Here is a 20,512-nt window from a genome sequence, read left to right as displayed (position 1 = left end):
AAGAATCCTTGGGTGCGGAGACCCTCCAGGTGGGCCCCCCATGCGTAGTTCGACGAATCGGTTGTGAGAACTTTCTGATGGGGGGGAGAGTGCATCAGCAAACCTCTGGATAGATTCGAAGAGGTCATCCACCAAAGTAGAGACTGCCGAAGAGCAGGTGTGACTAAGATGCGTTTGGATAGTGGATCGGACGTTTGATTCCACTGTGATGCCAGGGTCCACTGGGGGATCCTGAGGTGGAGTCTGGCAAAGGGTGTCACATGTACTGTGGAGGCCATATGGCCCAGGAGCACCATCAGTTGTCTCGCCGGTAGGGTTTGGCGAGTAGACACCGATTGGCTGAGATGAAGAAGAGACTCCATGCGTTGCCGAGGCAGGAATGCTCGGAGTCGGGTGGTGTCCAGGACCGCTCCGATGAAGGGGAGGGACTGGGTGGGTTGTAGATGAGACTTGGAGAAGTTGATCTCGAAGCCCAAATTCTGGAGGAAGTAGGTTGTAGCCAAGGCCGCCGAAGTGACCTCTGGGGCTGACGGGGCCTTGATGAGCCAGTCGTCGAGGTATGGGAATACCTGTAGACCCCTGTCCCGGAGTGCCGCGGCCACTACCACCAGGCACTTTGTGAAGACTCTGGGGGACGAAGATAGGCCGAATGGTAGCACTCGATACTGTAGGTGCAGATTTCCCACCCGAAATCTGAGGAACTTTCGGGAGGCCGGGTGAATGGGGATGTGAGTGTAGGCCTCCTTGAGATCCAGGGAGCATAACCAGTCGTTCTGCTCGAGGAGGGGGTATAGAGAAGCCAAAGTCAACATGCGAAACTTCTCTTTGACCAGGAACTTGTTGAGGGCTCGAAGGTCTAAAATGGGTCGCAGGTCGCCCGTTTTCTTCGGGACGAGGAAGTACCGGGAGTAAAACCCTCGGTTCAATTGGTCTGACGGGACCGGCTCGACAGCCCGAAGCTGAAGTAAGGTTTGGACTTCCTGAAGAAGCAGGGCGGTCTGCGTCGAGCTTGAAGGATACTCTCTTGGAGGATGGTCCGGGGGGACCCGGTGGAATTGAAGAGAGTATCCTTCTCTTATGATGGTGAGGACCCATAGGTCCGTGGTTATGGCCTCCCATCGATGGTAAAAAAGATGGAGGCGGCCCCCTATGGGAGAGGCCGAGGTTATGCTCCCGGGGGGGGCGTCAAAAGGGCTGGGGAGCCTTAGGTACCGCCGGTGGCTGAGGTTTTTGCTGAGACTTCTGGGGAGGTTGTCTCTTCGCAGGCTGTCTCGCAGCAGGCATTTGTCTGGGCATGTAACGCCGCTGGTAAATCAGGGGTGGCCTGGAAGGTCGAGACTGTTGAGGTTTGGGTTTGGGCCGCAGGATGGATTGAAAGGATTTTTCATGATCCGACAGCTTCTTGGTAACAGTTTCGATAGACTCATCGAACAGGTCAGCTCCAGCACATGGTACGTTGGCGAGTCTGTCCTGTAGGTTGGGATCCATATCGATAGTACGGAGCCATGCCAGGCGACGCATAGCTACCGCGCTTGCGGCGGCGCGTGCCGAGAGTTCGAATGCATCGAAGGAGGATTGCATCAGCTGGAGGCGTAATTGGGAGAGGGAGGCTACCACTTCCTCGAACTCTAATCGAGCTTGGTTGTCTATGAACGGAGTGAACTTGCGGAGCACCGGCAAGAAGAACTCCAGGTAGGAAGAGAAAAAGAAGTTGTAGTTTAGCACCCGTGACGCCATCATGGAGTTTTGGTAGAATTTTCTACCAAATTTGTCCATCGTTCTCCCCTCTCGGCCCGGCGGTACAGAGGCGTAGACCTGGGAGGGATGAGAGCGTTTAAGGGAGGACTCGACCAGTAGGGATTGGTGGGAGAGTTGAGGGCCCTCGAACCCTTTATGGTGCACGATGCAGTATCGAGCATCGAGTTTGCTGGGGATCGCCGGTATGGAATACGGCGTTTCGAAGCACTGCATGAAGGTCTGGTCCAGTAATTTATGCAAGGGGAGCCGAAGCGACTCCGTTGGAGGGTTAGGTAAATGCATGGTGTCCAGATACTCTTTGGAGTATCGGGAGCCCGTGTCAAGGGTCACATCCAGATCCTCCGCCATTTGTCGGAGGAATGATGAGAAGGACAATTGTTCCGCCAGCGTCGGTCTGTGGGACGGGCTGGAGGAGGAGGAGGCCTCCAGGTCCGTGGACATCGGGGAGTGACAAGAAGAATCGGGCACCAGTGTCTCCTCGTACTCCGGGCCCCTCGGGGGGGACACCTCTGATGAGGAGTATCCCCTACGTTGCAGTTTTTTCTGCGGTGACACCTCCGAATGGCGTGAGGAGTGCCAGGATGAGTGTCTCGATCGGTGCCCGTCTCAGTGGCGGGACGGGGATCGGGATCGTCTGTGCATCGCATGGTCTCCCGAGGCCCCCAAGTGGATAGGGCTGGAAGCAGTGGATCGCAACTGGGTTTGCGATGCGGGTTCTTGCGATGCTACCCAAGTCTGGTAAGGAGTACGGAAGAACTCTTCCTGACTATGCCCAGGGCTTCGAGTATCGATCGGAGGTCTGGTCCCATGTTGGCGCGGAGGCGTAATGGGTTCTAATGGCGGCATATCGGTAATCGAGGCTTGCCGCGTGGGCATCGCCGCCCTCCCCCGTTCGTCCTCGTCGGTTGTCGAGGTCGAACGGTGTGGGGGAGGGGGAGGGGGCGGACCGCCCCTTTGGACCGGTACCGGGAGGTCACCCTGTATGGCAGCGATGAGCCCGGGTCCGATGGTCTGCATGAGCTCAACGAATTGAGCTTCCAGCACGGACCGTAGCGAAGCCGATAAGGAGGGATCCGCACCGAAAGGGGGTCCTCCTGCACGGACATCGCGCTCCTTCGAGGCCGAGTGCTTCTGCTTAGTAGCTTTCGGCACTTTGATGACCATTGGTGGCACTGTGGAAGGAAGAGGTACCTGAACAGAGGAGACCGGGGCAGGCACCGACGTCGAGCTCGTGGATGGTGTCGGGGTGAGCGATGCCGGTTTCACCACACTCGATGCAGGAGTGGTCGATGCCGGTTTCGCCCGAACCGGGGAGGTATCAGATGAAGTGGAGGCTGAGGGATCCTTAGCTGCGTCCATCTTGAACATCGATTCCCACAATAGGCAACGCCGCTTGAAAGAGCGTGCCGTAAGGGTAGAGCAAGGCCCGCACGATTTCGGGATGTGGTCAGGGCCCAAACACTGCAAACAGCGCCGGTGAGGGTCCGTGAGTGAAATCGCGCATTGGCACTTGCTGCACTTTTTAAACCCGGTGATTGGCCGGGACATAGGCCGGAAAATCTCCGCCGCTAGGTCGAAGCCAGTGGGCCTGAGCCACGTGGCCGGCCCGTTCGACCTGCCGGAGGAAATAATCTTCTTTTTTTTTTTTTTTTTTTACTGAAAAAGAAAAGAACTGTTAACTGTAATTAAAAGAAAACGAAAACGCGGACAAGGAAGGCAAATTTAACTGAATTCAGCTAGCGCATGAAGAAGTTGAACTTCTCAGCTCCGCGGAAAAGAAAGAACTGAGGAGACACGCCCGGATCTCCGGGTAGGAAGGCACCGGCGCATGCGCGGTGCGGGCATCTAGAAACTTTAAGTTTCTACAAGCAACACGTGCTTGTGAGACGTCCGTACCGGGGCTCTGTCTGATGACATCACCCACTAGTGAGAATACCTGCCTGCTTGTCCTGGGATAAGTATCTTTACTTTTCAACCTCATGACTGTAAAGTGTCCAGTGTCAACCTAAATGCAAGAATTGAAGTCGTTTGAAAGTTTTTGAAAGTTTTTGAAAGCATACAGCAATATTAAGAGATTTATTCAGTTCAGTTTTTTCACTTATTTGCACCCTTGAGTGGGAATTGCTTTTGCATTTATTAAGCAATGATTGGAAGATAAAACTCTTTCGTCCAAGAGGGGGTTTCCTCTCCCTCTTTAGAGTTACATTTCTCTGAGCAAATATTTTTGCATAGCAGTTTCTGCTCTTGAGGTGTGTTAATATACAGAGTCAGCTCTTTTCTTTAACTATCAAATTATTAGCAGCCAGTGGTAAAATTATTGGTTGTAGAGTTTTAAAATATTCAATTTGATTCGAATTAGGGACATACACATTAAATAACGCCACGGTATTATTGCCCATACTCATGTTCACATGTACCCACCTTCCTAATTTATCTGCAGCCACCATACTAAATCCTGCTGAACATTTTTTATTTATTAAAATAGCTACCCCAGCTTTTTTCCCCACTGCCGGTGCAAAAAAACAATCCTTCACCCAATTACCAATTAATTTTTTTGATTCATCTCCATTAAGGTGAGTCTCTTGTATGAAATAGACATCCGCATTCAGTTTTTTTAAATATAGCAATGTTTTTTTTTCTTTTTATCGGATGGTTGAGACCATTAACATTTAGTGAAAGAATCTTTAGAGTCATTATGTCAAATCAAACCAATAAACCAAAATATTCCCAACATCAATATTATATCCTCTTTTCCCCTTTTTAAAATTATTATTAGACCCCATCCCCTCCCCTGTATCCCTCCCTTAAATTACATGCCAGCTTTGAAACACACACCTTGACTAGGCAATAGATAAACTCCCCACAAGCTATATTTATAATTTCTAATCCATTAGCCAGATCATTATAATATTAAATGAAAATCACTTTATCAAACAAGACTTCTTTATCAAGGATTACCTCCTCCTTTTTTTTTTTTTTTCCTTTCTCTCATAAACCATCTTTTCCCTACTCACTCATTACAAATAAGATATCTTTGTAATAAATAAATAATCAAATAAACTTTTAAAATTACAATCATCCAAACCATATCCACCTTTTAGAGCAGATTACACCCCATACCCTCAAGTCAATTAACACCTTTAAATATTATTTAATATATATTAGAAATCATCCTTCCTAACTTTTTCTTTTCAAAAAGTATATTAAAGTCAGACCAACTTTTAGCAAAACCTACAGTATTATAACCACTGTTAATTAACAGATTTGCAAATGCAAAACCTTAGTCCATACATAATATCAAACTTCCTCTTCTTGAAATGAGGTGCTGTATGCCACATAAAGTCACATTCCAAATCTCCTCTTGCTTGCAGATCCATACCAACAAGTGTCCTCTCACTTTCTGCTTATACATTCTCATTCACATCCTTTGGTCCATATAAAATCTCCTCTTCAAACTATTTTTCATAAAGATTTGCAGCGGCCACGATTTCAGACTTATGGTGTCAATCAAAAATCCTTCACCTCATACATATATAATCCCTGTTTCTTTATTATTGACCACCACAATATCTGTCATTTTTATTTTAATGCCAGGCCAACTATATATCAGAACCATCTTTAATAAATCCTCTGCTGCATTAATGGATTTTCCATTACAATGTCATTATTCCATATATCACAGCAGACTTCCCCTTTTTTTTTTTCAATTAAAAATTATAAGGCATACAAAGTCACATTCCAACACACATCTTGCTTGCAGATCCATTCTAATTAATGTCCTCTTGCTTGTAGAATATACTTTCTCATTCTCAGTATCATATATAACTTATCTCCTTCAAACTGTTTTCCACAATCCTCCAACATTTCCTCAGTCTGTCTTTCCAATCAGCAAGTCAATTCAGTCCATCTATTCAACCACTGTCCTTTAAAAAGTCTGTAATATTGCATCTCATAGACTCTTACAGGCTACTTTCCATTTGCCTCCTGACAAGATGGAATGTGGAATGTTTTTGAATCCAACTGCAGTCCTTCCTTCAGAATCACATTAACTTTTTTAAACATATGAATTTCTCAAACAAAAATAAACATTACAACCAAGAAAGTAAATACTTTCATCCAGATCTTCTCTTAAGTAGCCATTGGTGATTCACACTGCTCCAGAAACTCCTTAAGTTTTGCTGCAGATTCAAAATTCAAAGTTTTATTCTTATAAGTGACCCGCATAATTGCCGGGTATATGAGACCATATCTAGCTCCCAGACTTCTAAGCTGTGGTCTCAGGTCTAATAACTGCTTCCTCTTTTGTGCCGTTGCTCTAGCAAAGTCAGGAACGATGTAAATCTTAGAGTCCTGACATTTAAAATTTTTATTATCTTTGGCCAATTTAATTATTTCAGCTACCTGCTGATATCTCAGTAGCTTAAAAATCAGTGGACGTGGTCCTTTCTGGCTGCTTGTCAATCTCGTTGGGACCCTGTGCGCGCGTTCGATTTCCAATGGAAATTTATTTTTTATTGGGAGCACCTTTGGCAAAAAATTGAGCAAAAATCCAATCGGATCTGGGACCCCAAGCATCCTTAAATTGCTCCTTCATTCCCTATTAGATAAATCTTCCAGCTCCCTTTTCAGCGCTTCAATTTCTTTACTGTGTTCCTTATGCTGTACACTTTCCTCCTCACACTTTTCCACTCTTTTCTCTATTTGGTCCACTTTCAATTCCATCACTTGCAGTTTATTTGACAAACACACCATCTCTTCCTTTACTTCTTTTATACTTTTAGCACATTCTAAAACTATTTCTTTTACCGCCTGGATTTCCTTCATTATGTCTTTATTTTCTACATCCTCCGGCGGCAACAGAACTGACAGCGGGGAAGCCGTATCAAGTTTTGATCACTTCACACTTCCTGAGCTGCTTCCCGCTGTCAAATTTTTATTTTGCTTACCCGAAGCCATAATCAATCTCCAATTCACTTTTCAGAGCAAAATTTGAAATTTTTCCTGACTATATTATCTGTCAGTTAGCTTGCCTTCACAGAGCTACTCCATTACCCAGCCATCTTCGTCCGCTCCAAAGCCACGCCCCCACCAGCTGTTTGTTAAGTGGTTGGGGAAGGCCTGTTAAAAACCAGGCCTAGGCAGCATATTCCAACATGTTTAAAAACCATAGTGAATGACCAGTGAGAAGGCTGGGTGTTCCGGTAGCCGTATTTTGCCCTTTTTGACTGTGAGACTGACAGGGCAAGGCTACAATTGAAGCATTTTGGACTTACCTGCAAGCAAGGTGTGGGCTGTATTTTTGTAAGCCCAAGTTTTATGTTTATGTTTGAGTGCAAAGACTAAACTGTAGCTGTTTTGCTACCGGAGAAATAAAGTTGGACTCAAGGTCTTTTGAAACACTTTATGAATCCTGACATTTGTTTTTTCTTTATATTATTAAGAACCAGCAGGACCTTCAACTTCCTTTGAGGGCACGTCAAGGTCGGTCTTTACTGTGCCCTGAACGGTGACCATTTGCAAAACCCAGCACCGGCAGGCTCACAATATCAAAGCCCTCATTTCTTTTCCTTCTCCAGGGGGGATATAGAAAGAAGAACCGTTAGCTGGTGCGGCTCAAAGAAAACATATTTCTGAGAATTATATTGTACTATACATTTGCAAGGATGACGGAGATAAAAAGTTCCCCCAACAGTATGGCTATTCTTATGTTCTTATGACACATCTGAGACAGAAAGCAGGCTAACAAACTGATGGGAGGGGCATCAAGTTTGATATTCTTGTTTACAAGAAAGAAGATTAGCAAGGTAAGAATCAAGTCTCCCATTCTAGTGCAACAGGAATTTAAGTCTTGGCCAACGGGACATCCCAAAACAGTTCCCAGTGCCTAGGAAGAGACAAGTGAGCCTGCTGCCTGTACACAGAACCAAACTCTGCATCCTTTCTAGCTGTTTTTCCCTCTGCTTCAGACGGTGCCCTTATTAGCCACTCATCCAGGTAAGGGTGCATCTGTATCCACGCTTTGTGGAGATGTGCCACTACAACGACCATTATTCTTGGTGAAGGTGCATGGAGCTATAGCTAGTCCAAATGGAAGAGCAGAGCACTGGAGGTGACGTTCTAGCAGATGAAACCTCAGGAACTTTTTGTGAGTCGGGAAGATGGGAATATGCAGATAAGCCTCCATCAAACCTAGGGACGAAAGGAATTCCCCCATTGCCACCGCTGCAATGACTAACCGGACCGTTTCCATGGGGATCTTCCGGGCTGCATTGACTTACTTCAGATCCAGGATTGGTCTCCTGTCATCCAAGTCTCTTTTGGGCATGATAAAAGTATATTTGAGTATTCGTCCAACCCTATTCGCCTTCTGGTACAGCCTCTATGGCTCCTAGTGCTAAGAGCCTCGGTATCGTCACCAGAATTCTGTCTGCTTTGTTTGGCTTTCCCACAGAAGAATTTATGAAGAAATCCGGTAGGGGTTGAAAGAATTCTAGCTTGTACCCTTCCCGAAAGATGTCCAGCACCCAGCGGTCTGAAGAGATCCATATCCACACATGTGAAAACTGCCAGCCTCCCTCCCACCCGAGGAGGGGCAACAGACCTGGTTTCATTGCTGCTTTTTGGGGGCTACAGTGGAGTGGGAATCCAGATGTCTAGGGGCACCTGACACTCCTGAACCTCTGTCTCAGGCCTTGAAATGTCCTCTGGGAAGTTGATGCTCCCAAGTCGAAAACGCCTTGAGCCAGAAAAGTTCCTTGCCTGGACCCTTGTGAAGCCTGCAGTCTGTCTGCTGTCCAGTAAGGATTTTGGCTTGCGATCCGCCACACTGGCCATCAGATCGTCTAGACACTTGCCAAAGAGTAATTGCCCTTTAAAGGGAAATTTGTTGAATCTGCCGCCCATTGCCTGATCCAGAGCATTCTGCAGGTGATGGCATATACCAAGACCTTATTCAAGATCCTAATAAAGTCATACAGTGCATCCATTTGTTCCAATGAATAAAGAAACTTGCCAAAAGGAACTGGGGTCACTGCTGTTGTCTGGGTCTCCTGCCCGACTGAGCTTTAATGGCATGATCGGGCGACAAATGATGCAGCTGCTGCCACTTTTAGGCCTAGCGTCATGGCCTCAAAATTGTCTCTTAATGACAAAGTCCAGTCTGTGGTCCTGGGAGTCCTTTAGAACCACTCCACCTTCACTGGGAAGAGAGGTATATTAAGTAACTTGTGCCCTAGGGAATCCACCTTTGGTATATTAAACAGGTAGAGCTTGGTCATAGACTTGGCGACCCTCAGGGGCCCTTCTGGGACCTCCCGGGGTCAGTTAGCATCCTGGTAATGTCTGGATGTGAGTGAAAGCATGTCACCTGCGCCTTTGTGCTGCTCATGAATGAGCACTGCATAGTAGAGATCTTGGGTGGCTCCTGTAACGATTCCCTGCAGTGCGGATGGTTTAACAGCCTGCGCCCTGTCAAGTCTTCTCCAAGGTCCAGGGCTGCCATCTGATCATAGTCTAGCCCACCATGCTGAGATGCTGAATCTCCAAGTACAGAGGACCCCAACTAAGAAAGCAGAAGCATGGACTCTGCACCATCTTTGTCCGAATCCTGCACTATCTGGAGTCCCTGACACTTAAGCATGGCTTTGACTAGGGAACCCATGCATCCCAAGGGGCCAGACCGGCTTCTGTAGCTTATAAAAGCTTCATATATCATATGTATGAATTTGGGAGCAAAGTACTGCCCAGGTTGACTGGAAGGACCTGGCAGGACCTCCCGTGATGCACTCTGGGGTTTATCCACAGCATGCAACTACACATTGCCAGGGACACAAACTCTCCCATTTTTGGCTCCAGCCAAATTTCTGGCCCAGGAAATATGGGCTCCAATCCCCCCCCCCCCAAGTTATGAGGAGGGGTAAAGCCCAAAGCTCCTGCCCCCTCCACCCCAATTCACATGCCACGTCACACATGGGATAATGACCGCTCTCGGACAGGAATCCGCCACAAATCCAAAGAATCTCCACCTAAGGAGTCCATCTATGCCCTTTTCAATAAAAAACCAAGGGGTTCTGAAGCATATGGAGGCTTTTAAAATTGAATTGGGAAAGCAAAGATGGCCACCGTGATAGCAATTTTAACATAAGAATAGCCTTACTGGGTGAGACCAATGGTCCATCAAGCCCAATCTCATGGTGGCCAATCCAGGTCCCAAGTACCTGGCCAAAACTCAAGGAGTAGCACCATTCCATACTACCGATCCAGAGCAATTAGTGGCTTCCCCCATGTCTTTCTCAATAACAGACTATGGACTTTTCCTCCATGAAATTTTAGCTACTAAAATGGCCCAGGGAGGCAAAAAAGAAAGAAAAAAAATTCAGGGAAGGGGTTCTTGGAGGTGGAAGACCCTGTCCCTAGCCTCAGAAACCTCTGAAACTAACTTTTGAGAATCTCCACCCTCCCCCCCCTGATTTTTCTCAAAGGCCTTACTCACTGTGTCATGCTTGATGCTGGGAGTTGCTCACATGGAACCTCTAGTCAAAGGTATGAGAAAATTTCTGCCTCAGACAAGCCTGACAAAGAGAAACTGGCTTGTTTCTTCAGACTGTCGTCCAGCATATCCATGGGACCAGACCGGACCCTCAGACCCCCTCGGGAGCTCGCAAGACATCGTGGGGAGAGGAATGCAGTCAGCCTCGATCATGGTACAAAAGTGCCATGGAAGCCATGCAGCCTGTACTCAAGCCCACTGAGGATGAAATCTGGTGCAAACCTGCTCCCAAGGGAACAATCCCTGAACCTCTAGGATGTTAATGAAGGCTAGCCACAGAGGAATCATGCAAAGTATGAGCCTGCGGGCTACAGGCCTCTGCAGACTGTATCTTTTCGCAGCCAGAGATGTCTGAGGGGAACTGAAAGCCTTGCGTAAAGAGGAAAATCCCAAAAGAGAAAGAAAATAAACAGAAGCAGAACAGCGTGCGTCTGGTAGTGCTATAGAAATAATTAATAGTAGCAGTAGTAGAAGTTCCTACAACTTCGCTGTAGAGAGCAAGACTGAGGAAATCCAGCACAACACAGAGTGAGAGGAGGAGGTGCAGAAAAATATGCAATTTAGGTCTCTAGAGTAAAGGAGGGTAAATACCCGTTGGTCAGATTGATATTCCTGTTGCACTAGAATGTGCCAATATGTGTACTTTCAAAAATGGAAAGTCCAAAACGCCACCCCCAAAAAAGGATACTTTAACAATGCTTAATTGTATGTTGAGTGGTTTGTACACATGCTTTTATATACAAATTCTAGGCACCTAAGACCTCTCCCATAGGCCTCAGGCACCTGGGCCAATCAGAGCCTTAGGCTCCTCCTCGGTGCATCCCAAGATGCACTGGGAAGGGGAAGGCCTGCCAGCCGCAGGGAGTAGGGATCCCTCCACCAGCCTTCATCTTAAAGGTATGGGGGGAGGGGGGACACCCCGGCAGCAGGAGGGAGTGGGCATCCCTGCTGCCAATCTTGAACAGAGTGTGTGGGGGGGGGGGGGGGCAGGCAGCGGCAGATGAGGGATGGTGAACATTTCCCTCTGCTGCTCTCCTTGCTAGTCAATCAGCTGAGCCAGCAAGACTTGGGGAAGACCTGTGGCTCATTTGATTGGGGCAGGGAGAGAAGCTTTGACAGAAGGGAGGAGCTATGCTTAGCGATTGCTCTTCTGAGCAAGTGCCAGGCACAGTTCCTCCTGCTCTTTACTGGCGATTCTCCGTACAAATAACATACATATATATACCGTATTTTTTTGCTCCATAAGACGCACCCTAGATTTAGAGGAGGAAAACATGAAAAAAAACATTCTGAACCAAATTCTTCCTGCCAGGCTCTGCACCCTGTCTTCCCTCCCTGCCAGGCTCTGCACCCTGTCCCCCTTCTGGTGGTCTAGTGGTAGACATGGACAGGGCACATGGCAGGCAGGCCTAGTGATAGGCAGGGCCCCCCACCCTGAGGCAAGCAGGCAGGCAAGGCCCCCCAAAGTGCATAATCTTTCTTCTCTTCTTCACTATCCATGTGTACCATTTAATAACACATCTCTGTATCTTTATTCCTCCCCTTTCCAGCATTATTCCTCCTCTTTCAGCATTTCTTTGCTGCCTCTTTCCCTCCCCATGTCAAACTTCATTACCTTCCTCCTGTACACCTCATCCCCACCCCCACGTAGGCAGGCAGGGCACCCCTGTACCCTCTCCGAACTCTCCCCTATACCTTATTTTAGTTCCTCTGGTGCAGCTTGATGGGTCCATTCCTCCATGTCCCGCCTGCTGCGGGGGCTGAGGCGAACGCGAAGGGAGTCAGAGGAGCGGCGGTGGAGGCGGCTGAGGCCCGGATGTGCCGCCCAGCACTGCCATGGGGGAAGGGAGGGAGGAAAGTAGGAGGCCGGAACCAGCTACTGCTGTTGCAGTATCCGCTTGCTCTCTTGTCAGGGCTGCACCACTATGCCGGGACTCTCAGCGGCTTCTGGTTCCAATGGCTGCTGCTTGTGCCTGGCCCGTGGGGAAGCTGCTGCTCGTGTGGGAAGCAGGAATCGCTGTCTCCAGCTACCTCTCTAGCGGCGTGCATGGCTGGCTGCCTGCCTGCCTGGTTGGCTGACTCCTCTTCCCTTCTCTAGCGGCAGAGCGGCTCACAAGGCTGCCTGCCTGGTCCCGTGCTGCTTCCCGCGAGAATGGCAGCCTTGTGTGCCGCTCTGCCGCTAGAGAAGGGAAAAGGAAGCAGCCGCAGCCTTGTGCACTGCTCTGCCACTAGAGAGGCAGCCGTGTCCAGCGAGGGAGGGCACAAAATTAAAATAAGGTAACCGGGGTGGTGGGGGGTGGTTTGGTTATTTGCTCCTTAAGTCGCACCCTTATTTCCACCAATTTTTTGGGGAAAAAAGTACGTCTTATGGAGTGAAAAATACGATAATTTGCATGCTATTATGCTGGGAATTGCCTGAAAAATAAAAATCGCTCCCACTACATGGAAAAGAGAGGGCTAGGTGTCTCATGTAGAGAATGACATGGTGACAAAATTCATCACCGTTCCTGTCCCTGATCTCCATGTCATTCTTTAAGGAGAGAGGGAAGAATCAGAGTATGAATGGATACAACCATTGACCCTCAAGCTTTGTATTAAAGAATGCTGGTGTAGAAGGACCGAGTTTGAGATAGACACTATAGATTGACACAGGGATTGTTTCCCACAGTTATCTGCGGGGACAAGAACAGTGATGAATTTTGTCACCGTGTCATTCTCTAGTCTCATGGAGGTTCAAGGATAGGGAGGTGGGAAAGGGGCTAGAAGAGGGGGGTCAGAAGATTGGGTGGGGTTTCAGAAAGAGAGAGGAGACAGAATTAATAATAATAAGTGGGCTAGAAAGGGATTTTGGCTACGTGTCCCAAATAAATTTAGTTAGATTGTGAAGTTCAGCAATGAGGAAAAGCCACATTTGAAGATGAACTTAATAAATACTAAAGATCTTAATTCAGGGGGTAAAAAGATGTTATTTGTTCAAAGAGAACAAAAAGTTAAAACTGGATATTGTTTTTGTACAGGTGACATACTTAAAGGGACAAAGGCTACCCCATGTATTACTTGCAGCCAGTGTATGGAACCCAAGAAGGGGGGAGTGGGGATATTAGTGAGAGGCTAAGACAAACCTAAGTACTAAAGATTATTAGAGACCCTATCTGTACCTGAAAAACTGGCATGCGCCATGTTTCACTGGTACAGGAGGCCAGTTCTTACCTGATGTTTCAGGACAGGTTCCATGCATGAGGCCAAACATATTTCCACAGGCTTTGCTAACAGCAGCCATCTTGGCCAGGACTGGTAGGTTATGGATAACAAAGGACACTTCATTCCTCTGCTGCTTGGCTAGATTCTGTGCATGTCCCAAGATCCCGAATCCCGTAATATCTGTAGCCGCATGTGCATTGAACGTATGCATGAGACCAGCAGCTGAAACAAAGAAGGTCCAAGCTTTAAATGCCATGTGTTGTTTATTGAGATATAGTCCTGTATGTGAACATCAGGAAAAGTAAATTGTCAGAAGAAACATCTCTGCCTCAGTAAAGACCATAAATTCATGTTAGTGATCTTATAATAACAGGTTCTAACAAGCATCAGAATTATCGTGAAAACTCCAATCTATCCACAAGGCTTTACGATCTGTTCTTCAACTCACATACAAGGCAAACTCCAACTGCACTTCCCAAACATTCACCTGCTGCATTACTTTAGATACAAAATTGAATCAGGATAAGATAGCAAGAAAAATAAGTAAGCCCCAAGGTCCAAGTGAAGTTTTTCTCTCAAAAGAGTTATTTGCATATTTTAACTGATTAATACACAGGAATTATAATATGTATGTATGGATATGGGAGGGGGGTGGGATAAAAAAAATTTTGGAAATGTATTGTTATGGAATTTTCAAGTGATAATGTACTATGATGAGTTATATTTATTGTACACTTGATGTTAAAATGAATAAAGATTTGAAACCCCCCCCCCCAAAAAAAAAACCACAAGAGCGCATCTCTGAAATACTGGCAGAACTTTACTTTATACTATGCACCAACTCCATCCGCTGCCTTCTTACAACTCGCCTGCAGGAGATGAAGACAACAGACTGTGCTGAAAGAGAGGACTTATTATTTAATTGTCAAGTTAGAACTTCAGAATGTGGGCTGCCCTTATAGTACTGACACCCCATGGTTTTTGGATGCTGTAGAGACAGAAAAAAAAAAAGACAGCACGTTGGATAACAAGGTCAGAGCTGGGAAGGCTGGACAGATTTGGATGGGCTGGAGTGGGGCTTCAATGACAAATTCAGTAGTTGCAGAGCAAGACCACTTCTACAGTCTGTGCTCTGAAAATGACAGACAATCAAGTATGCATATGTAACATCACATCATACCTTATGCTATGAGTTTATTTTGTGGGACAGACTGAATCTGTGGTCTCAAACTCAAACCCTTTGCAGGGCCACATTTGGGATTTGTAGGTACCTGGAGGGCCTCAGAAAAAAAATAGTTCATGTCTTATTAAAGAATGAGGTCAAACTCTTTCTAGTTTATAAATCTTTCCTTTTGGCTAAGTCTTAATATAAGCACATAAGCATTGCCTCTGCTGAGTCAGACCATAGGTCCATCATGCCCAGCAGTCCGCTCACGCTAAAGAGACATATTTTACTTTTCTGATTATGATAAACAGACCGAGGGCCTCAAGGCTACGAGTTTGAAACCACTGGACTGGATGGTCCATACAGGTCTTTATTTGCTGTCATCTACTATCTAATATAATAAAGCCCTAAGCGCGCATGCGCACTCTCACCTGCGTGCTCCCGTTTTCCGTGCGCTGTAGGGCACCGCAGGTAGGAGTGCGCATGCGTGATAATCCCCCGAGATGGATGTCGGCCGCGGCGGCTGTGGGCGGCTGAAGGCCGCAGTGGCAGATGGCTGAAGCCTGGCTGGAGGAGGAGGAGCTGCGAGAGTTCCGCAGAGGCAGGAGGTGAGGAGAGAAAGACAGAGACAGATGGATGAGAAGGACAGAGGGGCTACTAGGGGGACCAGGAGAGATGGTAGGGGATAGGGAGAGATAGACTTCAGGGAGTGTGGAGGGGGCAGGAGAGAGAGATGGTCTTGGGGAAGCACAGAGGGGGACAGAAAAGGGAAATATGGCAAAAGGGGTGAAACAGGGTCAGAGAGAGATGGTAGAGGGTGTGAAAGGGGGAAAGGGAGAGATGGAAATGGTAGGACCACTGCTGCTTTGGGGCACTGAGGGAGGAAAGGTTGGTACGTCAGGACTGCTGCTGCCACCTTGGGTAAGTAAAGACCCTGTCAAGAGGGCCAAAAGGGTACAAAGGAAATGGTGAAAGGTGAGGTGGTGGGACTGGGATCAGTGGGAGGCAGGGTCCGAGCATGATAGAGGTGGGGCATGGGTGGGGTCAGAGTCAGGGTCAGGGTATTGGTGGGGCTATTCTAGCACCCATTACTGTAACGAATGTAACGGGCTAAAACACTAGTGTTACTATACTATCCAATGGTGACACCTAGAGGACTTAAGAGGCATAAGTGTACAGTACCAAGTTCTAGGGGATTCATGTTGTGTTGCTTTTGATCAAGGATCATCATGCAACAGGTGTGCTAGGGAAGGCTATTTCCCCTGCCTCCTATACATAAAGATTCATGCTGCTGCTGCCCAAACCCAACCCAACTTAACCAAATACAAAATCAAACCTTTAGCATGCATTTACTTGTCTTCTTGGTTTTGGTTCACTGAAAATACTTTTGTAGCCTACTGTTTTTTATGAAAATATAACAAGTAACTCAATGTACCGTGTTTCCCCGAAAATAAGACAGTCTTATATGAATTTGGGGCCCAAAAAAGGCACTACGTCTTATTTTCGGGGATGTCTTATTTTTTTCATTTAATGATCATCTCTTCCTTCCTGTCCTCCACCCCAATTCTTCCTATTTCCTTTCTCTCCCCAACATGTGCAGCATCTTTCCTTCTCTCTCACCCATCCCCTTGTGCAGTATCTCCCTCCCTCCCATCCCCCTGGTGCAGCAGAACCCTTGCAACTTCTATCCCTCCCATCCCCCCATGCAACATCTTTCTATCCGCCCGCCGCGCACCCCCCACCCTCGCCAACCCATCTCTCCCTCCTATCTGAACCGCGAGACAGGAATACCTTACAACAGCGTCAGCAGCAATCTACACAGGCTGCTTCACGGCCTTCTATCTCCCGGGCGTTCCTCTGCTGCGTTGCTGCTGCTGGCGACTAGGGCTTATTTTCGGGGGTAGGGCTTATATTAAGACCTACCCCAAAAATCAAGCTAGGGCTTATTTTCAGGGAAACATGGTACTAAATCAACAATCTTATCAACATAATGCATTATATGTAAAGCCATATGTAATACTAAAAATATCTGTAACCTGCCTAGAACTCTATCTTAGGAAGATTTGGCAAGATATAAGACGGTAACATAAAATAATATAACATGCTTACACTTTAGCTGAGAAATGAGAAGGTAGCCAATGTGCTTTGGCCTTCCTCTTCCTTCCAAACTCCTGAAAAAAGGCTCCCTAAACTCTGGCCTCAAGTCATAGCAGAACAAGATGCACTAATCCTCTAAAGGATGTTGAGAATTCCTAAACATCCAGACTCTACAAATGAATGACAGGTGCCCGATTACATACGAGAAGCAATCATGTAGAAAGTGCACTGCTTAACTTGAATCAAAATACAAGTTTTCTTTAACTATTTCTTCCTACCTGTTCTGTTCAGTCTGGCCATGTTCATCATTGCCTCCTGATATGCTAGTTCTACATCTTCCTGGGTTACCACCAGCTTGATTTTATTCCATTTTTCAGGCTGTGGGAACACAAAGCAAGTGCAGGAGTTATTATGGATATTAGCAACATACAAGAAGTTTGTTGCTAAATTTCAATATAATCTTCTTGTGCCACTATATTTTTTTAACTTCAATTTATTACCTTGCAAAGTTTTTTTTACATCAATGTACTTTAAATAAGCAATGAATATATATATATATATATATGAGAAAGCATAGTTACTTACCTGTAACAGGTGTTATCCAAGGACAGCAGGCATGTGGGTGACATCATCCACAGAGCCTGGTACGTATAGTGCAAAAGTGTTCTGTCACTTTAAAAGACTGAGAAGTCTCAAAACTGCCCGTACCGCGCATGTGCCGGTGCCTTCCCACCCAATGTTGGCTTGAGGGACCATCAGTTCAGTAAGAAAGATAAGAAGTCAACTAGGGGAGGAGGGAGAGTTATGATAATATCTGCCTGCTGTTCTCGAATAACACTTGTTACAGGAAAGTAACTGGTTTATCCTTGGACAAGCAAGAACATGTAAGGACACCCTAGCTGCCAGGATCAAGATCCGAGCCTGGTAAAGCCAAAAAGGGTTAGAGGGAAGTTGACTTTTAGATGGAGAATAAATTTTGTAGAACTGCTTGACCGAACAAACTATTCCGTCTGGAATGATTCTCCAAACAGTAGTGGGATGTGGTACGAATTGAGGACCAGGTTGCTGCTTTACAGAGATCCTCAATGGAGAGATGAGAGATACTGAGAAGCCACAGAGTAAATGCAATTGTAGGTCAGTAAGAGGAGTTTTGAACTGTCTGTGGAAACAGACAGGGAGTCAGTGAAGCAACTTTAGGAGAGGTAACGTGAACATAACGACCCTCATGGATTGCGAGACATGCAGCAGCATTCTGAACAGACTAAAGGGGAGAGAGATGGCTTAGCAGAAGACCTGCGAAGAGCACATTGCAGTAATCTAGGCGAGAGGTGATGAGAGTGTGAATGAGGGTCTTGGCGGTGTGCTCAGAAAGGAAAAGCCACATTTTAGCGACACTGTAGAGAAGGAATTAACAAGTTTTAGTGGTCTGCTGGAAAGAGATGAGTTAAAGATGACTAATGCTGGAGCTGAGGTTTGTCAAAACCTGGACAGGACTAGACTCTATATAAAAAAGTATCTAATTTCCTTGGTGCTACTGGAATTAGAAGTTGTGTTTCCCAGTTCCTAAGCATTGTTTCTCTCAATAAATTGTGAAATGATAATTTTACACAGTCTCGGCTATTTTATCTAGATCATCCATCAACTCAGCTCTTGGCTCTGTTCAGACTCCATTTTTATGGGGAGAGCATGGCCCATCTGCCTGATAAATCTTGAAAAATTTTTTTTTAAGAAAATTATGTATTTATATATCACCTATCAAGGTTATCTAAGTTTTACAATCAGGTACTCAAGCATTTTTCCTATCTGTCCTGGCAGGCTCACAATCTATCTAATGTACCTGGGGCAATGGAGGATTGAGTGACTTGCCCAGGGTCACAAGGAGCAGTGTGGGGTTTGAACCCACAACCTCAGGGTGCTGAGGCTGTAGCTCTAACCACTAAGCCACTCCTTCCTCCAAGACAAGGTGGAGACCTTTTGCAAGGAGGTAGTGGAGATGGGTATGATGGGATCCTATAAGATTCCTCAGCAGAGAGGCCTGAATAATCTGAGAAAGAATCCTTCGACAGATCTGAGTCGTATATCCTCAGTGATGGTGACCATTGGAAAGGGCATTGAGAAAGTTGAGGTGGGCTTCGAGATTGTGGAGAACATCGACTGTATTGATGAGGAGAATGTCTGGATGGTCAACAAGATTTATCTCGACGTCGGCCTGATGAGCACCTCATATGGGAGGAAACACTAAGCTCCCTGGAAGTGCAGGCCTTCTCTACAGATAGCATCAATGGATTGGAGTCCAAGACCAATCTTTCAATGTTAGATGAGGATACTGCTCAGACTTGGCTGACATGTGATGTGTAGTACCTGCACCGTGGGAAGCTTCAGCACCTCTGACAATTCTTTTTGTACCAGCTATTTCATCTGGTCTTGTAAAGATGGTGCTGGTATCGCTACTATAGTCGGTATAGATGGCACAGACTGCACTGGGTTTTGAGGAGTTGGTGACCTCAATGTTGATGCACACCTCTGAGGAGACACTAGTTGTAGAGATGGTGCATCTATGTTTCAAATGTGTTGATGGAGTAGTTGCTTGGGACGGCTCAAGATGAATGCCTGGAGGGAGAAGGATGTCTGTGCTTCTTAACTTTCTTATGGATTTTTCCTGATGGAGGCAAAGGAGATGAAGCAGTAGTTGTCAGAGGAATCAATGTTCTCAGTGCCGATATCAGTGGTCCTGAAATGTTTTTTTTTTTTTGTTTATTTATCCCCACCCTTATCCAGAAAATGTTTTTTGTATTGGACTTGTCTGGCTTTGAACAACCTCTTTTATAGTTTAGAATAAAGGGTGCAAGAAATATCAGAGTGTTCACCAACTATGTGCTTCAGTGGCTGAAATGATCCAATTACACAGAGTGCACCATCAGAAGCTGCTTGGGGCCCTTGACATTGAGGAAACATTGCTGACGCAAGATCAAAGGACTCAATGGACGAGGGAGGTCGAGTGAATGTTAAGCTGAAAAAGGATTGATGTTTCTGGCCTGAAAACAGGCTGAGAGGAACCTGAAGGCCCCAAACAAATGTTTGGTTAAAAATGAAAAAATTTTAACCTGAATGAAAGAAAACAAAATAAAAAGTAAAATAATGAGACAAAATTCAAATGGGAAGGCAAAAAGTCAATAGTTTGACATGCTTGGAGAGACGCCAAGAAAAACAGCATCTTAGCTCCGTGGAAAACAAAGAACTGATGGTCCCACAAGCCAACATCAGGCAGGAAGGCATTGATGCATATGTGGTACAGGAAGTCTCGAGAGTTCTGTCTTTTAAAGTGACAGAACACTTTTGCTCTGTCTGTACCGGGCTCCATGGATGACGTCACCCACATATGAAAATATGCTGCCTCCTTGTCTTAGAATAATATATAATATCCCACAGCATACTTACAAAATTATGCAATCTGTTGAAATTAATTTGGAAAAAGTTAACACCAGATAGGTAATTGATATTTAATCCCAGTCCTCAAGGGCCAGCAACAGGTCAGGCATCTAGGATCTCCCTAATGAATTCTGAAAACTCACTGGCATCCCTTGAGGACTGAGAGTGAATACCAAGGAGCTAGGTGGAATATCAGACACAGCAATTTGGCTAGATCTTAAATTTATTTATTTATTAATTCAAATTTTCTTTACTGTTCTAGGGAGCTCAGAATGGTTTACATGAATTTATTCAGGTACGCAAACATTTTCCCC

At 46.1% G+C, this 20,512-nt stretch overlaps 1 protein-coding gene across 2 annotated transcripts in view; it reads right to left on the bottom strand.

Moving 5' to 3' along the window:
- SEPHS1 (selenophosphate synthetase 1) overlaps positions 1-20,512 on the bottom strand; it is a 71,540-nt gene that overhangs the window by 13,886 nt on the left and 37,142 nt on the right. For both annotated transcript variants that reach the window (XM_033958624.1, XM_033958623.1), the window contains exons 7-8: positions 17,048-17,147; positions 13,517-13,729 (exon numbers count right to left, since the gene is read on the bottom strand). In XM_033958624.1, coding sequence (XP_033814515.1) covers positions 13,517-13,729; positions 17,048-17,147 — 313 coding nt within the window. The remainder of the gene's footprint in view (positions 1-13,516; positions 13,730-17,047; positions 17,148-20,512) is intronic.

This window comes from Geotrypetes seraphini, chromosome 9 (genome assembly GCF_902459505.1).
Source record: "Geotrypetes seraphini chromosome 9, aGeoSer1.1, whole genome shotgun sequence".
Taxonomy (NCBI): Eukaryota; Metazoa; Chordata; class Amphibia; order Gymnophiona; family Dermophiidae; genus Geotrypetes; species Geotrypetes seraphini.
This window is presented reverse-complemented; position numbering and strand designations above follow the sequence as displayed.